Consider the following 7,162-nt stretch of genomic DNA (forward strand, 5'->3'; position numbering starts at 1 on the left):
CATTTCTGGTTGGAACTGTTGATCCTTTCCATGTAGTTTAACTTTTTTGCTTAAAAAACTGACAAATTTTCATATGCAAAAACTGTATTTTAACGAAATCTAGCCCAATGAGGATTTCCAGTTGTTACATCACGCATTGTAGTGGAAAGAAATTAAAAAAATTTGTGGTACAACGAAAGATGCTTTCCTATATTCTCGGGTAGAAAGTGTCTGTTCTTACTAAGTAGTAGGTGCCAAGAATGGAGAAAAAACATTCAACAGCAGCAGTTGTTGGCTGACCACATTGAAATTGTGCCCTATTTATAACATAATAATATGTGACGTATTCCCTACTCAGGAGAATGGCCCGTGATGAGCGTGAGCGAGTCCACATCTCCTCTCGCGTTCGACAAATGTTTTGACGGCGCATTGACGATAGAAAACGGCAAGCACGGCTCCAGAAGAGGCAGCTACACTTGGAAGATGTTCCGAGTGAAAGGAAATTGCGAAAAATCCGTGTCGTTGGTTGAGGTTCGATTAGCAAAGTATTTTGCCAAGATTTGTACAAGTTATCGGGGTAAAATGATTGAAATTTGGGCCCCCGAAACCCCAACAAACATCAACAGCAGTATGTTTGTATCAGAAGGCTATTGGCAATTGAAATGAGCTTACACGGTTGTGCTTCATTAGGGTTACCGCACATTGTCCTTTCTCTGGTTTTTATAAATGTTCTCTGAGGTCGCCTAAATGACCTCTTTTTGACAATTCGTCTTCCTTTAGAGCTTTTAGAGCTGAGATAGTGGACAAATTGAAGTGAAAATGGGCAGAAATGACGCTAAATCAGAATTTCGTGGTTCGAACGAAAGTGACGACCATTTTTTAGTGAACCGACCACAATGTCGTGTATAATTGACCATTTTTTCTGGATTTCACTCCACTATTCTAAGATTGAAAATTTTGAAAAAGTGATTCCCGATTCCTATGCTTCAGGAATAAGGATTTTAAAAATGAATAACTTCCATAATGATTTCAAGTTCTTGCTCCCTCTAATTTCAACAAACGAGTCAAAAAGAGCTAACTTTGCCGTATCTTGATAACCGCTTATACTAGAAAGCCAGTTTTGGGTTTAAAATCTGCGGAAGCAACATGTTTCTATCTCACTTCCATAGAACTTTGTCTTGAAAATGTACAGAAAAAAAGTCACAAGCCAATTGTTGATTTTTAGACCGCCAATAAGTGTTGGTTGGTTGTGCCAAGTTTGCATGCCAATTAGCGTGTGACATTGCTGCTTTAACAACAAAATCTTCTTGGAAGGACTTATCCGTTGATTTTTAAAAGGTAGAAGTGATGATATCTACTCGAGTAAGCACATCATACTCCAGAAATGTCCGAAATAAGCAAAGTTCAAAGCAGAATTGCCAACAAATTCTCGTTCTCAGGTCCCGTGCTGCTGCAAATCTCTCCGATCTTTCTGCTCGTTCGTTTTGCTCCAAAAACGGAATTGCGAAACCATTTTGTGGAAAGGAACTCGTACTTCAAACTCTCGGCTTGCTGACGTCGCGCTCCGGCGGGTTTGTCTCGCTCGATCGAATTCAGGCCGAGCTCAAAACGAGATTTGTTTTGTTCCAGTTGAACGATCGCGTGCAGGGCTTGAAAACGACGACAGAAGAAGAAGGAAAAGAGTTGGAACATTTCTGGGAAGGTCGGTGTCGAAATTTTCCCAAAAATCCAAAAATTTCGACAAAAATCCCGAAAATCGCAGCCGTCGGTCTGCAACGAGTCGAGCATTTTTCGAGTCTTTGGGAAAAACCCGAATTGGAGACGAGAGCGACTCGCGTTTGGGAATTCACCATCGACGCGAACACCTTCTCAGCGCTGGGAATTTCCCCTCGTGACGTCACAGACGTGCTGGCCGTGGAACAGAGTCAGATGACCCGAGGTCGGTGACCGGGAGTGACCTTTTGCTCTTATCCCCTTGGCAACCGGATCATGTTTTCAGGGTTATTTCTGGTCGACTGCACTTTCGGGACCTTCCTTTATCATCACCGCGACGGCGAGTGTGACGTCACAACGGCGTCCGCCAAGAGACGCGATGACGTCATAAAGCGACTCGCCGTGGAGACTGCCATCGACTTTTGCAAAAGTACTCGAAGTTTTGTCAAGTAGTTTTTAACGGAAACCGTCGGCTACTTTTCAAGCAATTCCCTTGATTTAATAACTGATCAGAATTTAGTTCGTCCCCCAGAAAATTGTTGGCTGTGAAAATTAGTAAATCCAATCCAAATCATTCGGGAGAAAATCTCCAATCCTAATCCATTGCCAATTCAATAAAATTTTACAAATCCCAATCTCTTTGCGAAATTTTTATTTCTGCTGATGTATAACGACCGTGTTCGGATCCACCTACGTCTACGTCTGCTGGAAATCTAAATGTTAATTGTCGGACGCTTTGTGAAATATCATTTTCTTCTCAGTGCAGTGCAATTGACAATATTGCCAAATATCTACACTTGCCAAATATCACACTTGCCAAATATCTATGTAACTCAAGTTTTGCATACTCATGCTCAAATGAGGCAATCAGCATATGTTGTTGGTAGAAATTCAGCAAGCAAGACATTCTGCTGTTTTAGCGAAAGGATCGCAAGCAGTCAAAGGCGGGCTTGACCCTACTGACAATAATTCAAAAGTTGGGGATAGATATGAAATCTGGGAATATATAACATAAGGTCGGAGTCAATATGGAAAGATAAAATATGAATGACAGTAAAGGAATGATAACACGAACAAAATATCTTATAGAATAGTTGCAATATTTTTGTTTTGGAGTCATTTTCTTAATACTTAATTGCAAAGATGAAGTCTAATTCGTGGCATTTTTCAGAGTTCGATCGAGCCGAGTCAATTTGGATCGAGTCCGGAAACGAGACGACGGATTTCACGAACGCTTTTCCCGCCTGGAAAGAAAAAGAGAAATCTGCGCGACTCAAGCTGGTGACAAATATTCCCTATTTCAGACTACTTTCTACTTTACAAATCGACGTTCCGTTTTCAGGTGAAACCGACGAAAGTGAGTCAGGTTCTGAGCAAACTGACTCGAGTCACGTACTCTCTGCAGGAGCTCACGGCCAAAGAGCTCCCGGACGGAGTCGACGCTCGACATCTGGAAACCTACCTTTCCAACCGAGACTTCGAGCAACTTTTCCAAATGACAAAAGCAGAATATTACAAATTGCCGGCTTGGAAACAGATCAAACTGAGACAAGAGAAGAATTTCTTTTAGTTTATTTCCGTATTATGCTTTGTGAGCCATACGCGCCTCTTTTACTGCACTCCAGACTGCCAGATTTCTAGTAAATTTATTCACAGCATGCTTCCGTGTCGCAGCAGTAGCCAACTATCATCAACTCAGTTCAGGTCAGGGCTCTCCAACGAAAAATTTCAATCATTCATGATTGAATCGGTCAATATGATCGGGAATTGCATATATATTGCTGTCATTTTTTCATTCTTTCTCTGCTCAATTGCTCATGTATTCAGATTTATCGATAAAGCTGAGTGAGGTGTCTTGGAAAATGTAGGGCCTGGAATTGTTAAAAAACCGCAATGAGCCTGGAATAAGCTCACAGGAACGTCGTTAAGATTTGTCGCAAAGCGTTTGAAAGTAGCTACCGACGAGTGCTGGGCGTACCAGCAACCCATAGAACGGCAACAAGACCAGTAATCACGAAATCACGGCTTTCGATTGGCTAATAAGCTATGCTTCAGTGATCACGACGGCAGTGGCTTGCTGATCTGTTGTTGAAGGAGTCTACTAACGGCGGTGATTCTGTAAGCGCATTGTAGGTTGGTTGGCAGATAATGATTTAAGATTGATTCAGGACATGTTCAGTGACTAGATACATGATGATGAACAAACAACAGCTACTTATCGGTATGGAGAAATACTACATCACGTGACTTATCGCATATTTATAACCGAGCGCATATCGCATATCAAAATTCACACAAACTTAAACATGACTGGCTTACTGTGAAGGAAACCGCCGTAGCCTACATGTCTGTTTTGACCGATGGATAGCACAGAACCTGCGGAGAAATATTGCAAAGGCGCTTATGCAAGAGGCGAACGAATTTCTTGTCTCAGAAGAGATGCATCATCATTGAATACAAATATAAAGCTTAACAATGACACTACTTGGTCTGATCTTATTAGGCTCCAGTATAACTCAAGTATAACTCAAGTATAACTCCAGTATAACTCCAGTATAACTCAAGTCTTGAATGCTCTAAGGATTGGCTGAATCAGTTTTACTGATTGACTTATTAAACTCTTACAGCAAAATGAATTCTACAGCAAAATGAATTTCCTCGTAAGTGTTGTCAAAGTCGTCAATGATGCCGTAGAAAGAGGTGTAGAGGTAAGCACAGACTATGCAAAAATACAGTACATCTTAGCATGTCCTGAAGGAATCTTGAGTCATTACCGGCTGTAACACTACAAATGCTGGAACGAAAAACGAGCTTAAAATGCATTGAAGCAGTGCGATAGTTACATATCTTCGTGGTTCCATTACATAAGCAGATGGTTCCATTATATGAGCTATCTGGCCGGCCAATATAACATAATGCGAGCAGATAAGATTTTGTGCGGCATCCATCTCACGTATGGTGTGCTGTACCAGCTTGCGATGACTAATATACTTTGCTTACGCCCAGTCTGACGTATTTGCAACCATAACTAGGTATTTCTTGGATGTATATCTAGTTCTAAAAGAGCACAATTGTTCGCCGTTTCACCTCTGTTATGCCTGCAATTCTCTAAAGGTAAGTTGAGCTATACAATCAAACTGTCTTTTTAATGGGCATAATAGCATAGTCTGTGCTTATACCTTTTAACTCTGTGTGCGGCGTCATTGACGACTTTGACATCCCCAGCATATACGGCTGATCCAGCCAATCCTTGGGGCATTCAAGACTTCAAATATACCGCGACTGGAACCTAATAAGATCAGACAAAGTGTAGTGTCATTGTTAAGTTTTATATTTGTATTCAATGATGATGCATCCCTTCTGAAACAAGAAATTCGTTCACCACTTGCATAAGCGCCTTTGTAATATTTCTCTGCAGGTTCTGTGCTATCCATCGGTCAAAACAGACATGTAGGCTACGGCGGTTTCCTTCACAGTAAGCCAGTCATTCGTTAAGTTTGTGGGAAGTAGCCGCTGTTTGTTCATCATCATGTATCTAGTCACTGAACATGTCCTGCATCAGTCTTAAATCATTATCTGCCAACCAACCTACAATGCGCTTACAGAATCACCGCCGTTAGTAGACTCCTTTAACAACTGATCAGCAAGCCACTGCCGTCGTGATCATTGAAGCATAGCCGATTAGCAAATCGAAAGCCGTGATTACGCGATTACTAGTCTTGATTCCGTTCTATGGTCGCTAGCACGCCCACTCGTCGGTAGCTACTTTCAAACGCTTTGCGACAAATCTTAACGGCGTTCCTGTGAGCTTATTCCAGGCTCATTGTTGTTTTTTATCAATACTCTATAGAATGAGACATTGATACCCATCATTTTTGAGATTTTCCAAATTTTGGACAACCCTAAATTGCACAACTCCGAGCCGCCGCCATGCGTCTCTTCATGCGATGGTTCGCATGAAGCACATCATAATATACACGCACGCTCAAATATTATTGAAAACATTCTTCCATTTATTAAAAAAAAATTCCGCTCCACGCAACTAGGCCCTAAATTCACACTGATTGTTCATCACTTAATGCCAGCGATTTGGGCTCGTCCGTGAAACGATCGTCCAATAAAAGCTATATAGTTGACATAGCTTCCATAGGGTGTGTGTGTGTGTGTGCGCGCGTCTAAGAATCGGATGTATAAAGGGTATAGTGATGAAATTGCCCCAGTGTTGGGATCAAGTCACTACATTCGAGTCACGAGTCATCTCGAAACATTGCACATTTTGACTCTAGTCAAGTCAAGTCAATCGATTTTCGAAAGTGACTCGAGTCAAGTCACTCGATTTTTGGAGGTGACTCGAGTCAAGTCACGAGTCAAGTCACAATTCAAGTCAAGTTGCCTTTTTGAAGTGTGAGGCATGATTACGTCATTGCATTTTGCTAGCCATGTCTAAAATACAGATTGAATGGTCATTGATTCCAAACCAATGAGAGAGAGAGAGGCCCGTATTCAAAGAGACGCCTCGAACTCAAACTCAAGGCTTGCTCGACGGAGTAAAGGCTGAGTTCGACTCCATTGGAGTAGCTCCTTGGTATTCAAAGACATTTTCTAGCTTTGCTCAGTTTCGAGTCTTACTCGACACGTCTGGCATCATTCACAACTGTGCGCTCGCTTGGTATGAACTGTTAAGATGCCGGGTTGGAATACCGGGAGGAAGTTGGCCATCAAATTCTAGCCATCAAAAAAAAATTCGGAACTACTATGTACAACAACGCAGGTATCGGATGTATCACCAGGACCACTCTTCCGGACATGGCGCGTGGCAGCAATCGGCCACATATGATATTTCGACGTTGGCCGGCCGCGTTGGAATACGAATTAAAGTAATTTCAAATCAATCAGCATACAAATTACCGACTGATTTCATCGCATCACGTCATTTGTGAAACAACTAACAAAGAATATAAACTCGACTGGCACCTGAACAGAGCTATCTCGCGAAACACTATCGCCGTCGCGAAATCTTCACAGCTGCTAGTTGTCGCTCTGCTGCAAACAAAATATCGCCAAATGCATTTCTAGCCAACAAAATCTGGATTTGACAAAACAAATAGTGTTCCGACACGTGAAACGCCGTACCTCAAAATCTTAATGTCTATTTTTCGATCAAACAGTTGTTTTAGAAAGTAATAGGACAGTCCTACATGTTGCTAAACAATAAAGAAGTGTGTGCAACTCACCTTGAATAAATCTCAAAACTATACGATACGCTCAACTATACAGTCAAGAATATTAAAATTTATTCACGAAAAATATTCAAAATTTTTCAATCTATTCACTGTGTCAAGGAATGGATTTCAAATACGTAGAGCCTATAGTTAGGCCTAGCAGCACCCCAATTTTCAGAGATATCCAAGTGGCTCAAGGTGTCCAACGGGCCCAATAAGCTCGACTGAACAATCATTGAAATTCAAAT

General features: G+C 41.5%; 1 protein-coding gene across 5 annotated transcripts in view; it reads left to right on the forward strand.

Annotated features, from left to right (window-relative positions):
• Positions 1-3,352, forward strand: part of LOC145450052 (supervillin-like) — a 64,654-nt gene extending 61,302 nt beyond the window's left edge. For all 5 annotated transcript variants that reach the window (XM_080328512.1, XM_080328532.1, XM_080328541.1 and 2 more), the window contains 7 exons: positions 338-510; positions 1,419-1,550; positions 1,609-1,681; positions 1,742-1,918; positions 1,979-2,122; positions 2,864-2,973; positions 3,035-3,352. In XM_080328512.1, the coding sequence (XP_080184638.1) occupies positions 338-510; positions 1,419-1,550; positions 1,609-1,681; positions 1,742-1,918; positions 1,979-2,122; positions 2,864-2,973; positions 3,035-3,262 (1,037 nt within the window). In that variant the 3' untranslated portion in view covers positions 3,263-3,352. The remainder of the gene's footprint in view (positions 1-337; positions 511-1,418; positions 1,551-1,608; positions 1,682-1,741; positions 1,919-1,978; positions 2,123-2,863; positions 2,974-3,034) is intronic.
• Positions 3,353-7,162: the final 3,810 nt, after the last annotated feature.

Source organism: Botryllus schlosseri, chromosome 1 (genome assembly GCF_051294905.1).
Source record: "Botryllus schlosseri isolate E-star chromosome 1, Bs_hap1, whole genome shotgun sequence".
Taxonomy (NCBI): domain Eukaryota; kingdom Metazoa; phylum Chordata; class Ascidiacea; order Stolidobranchia; family Styelidae; genus Botryllus; species Botryllus schlosseri.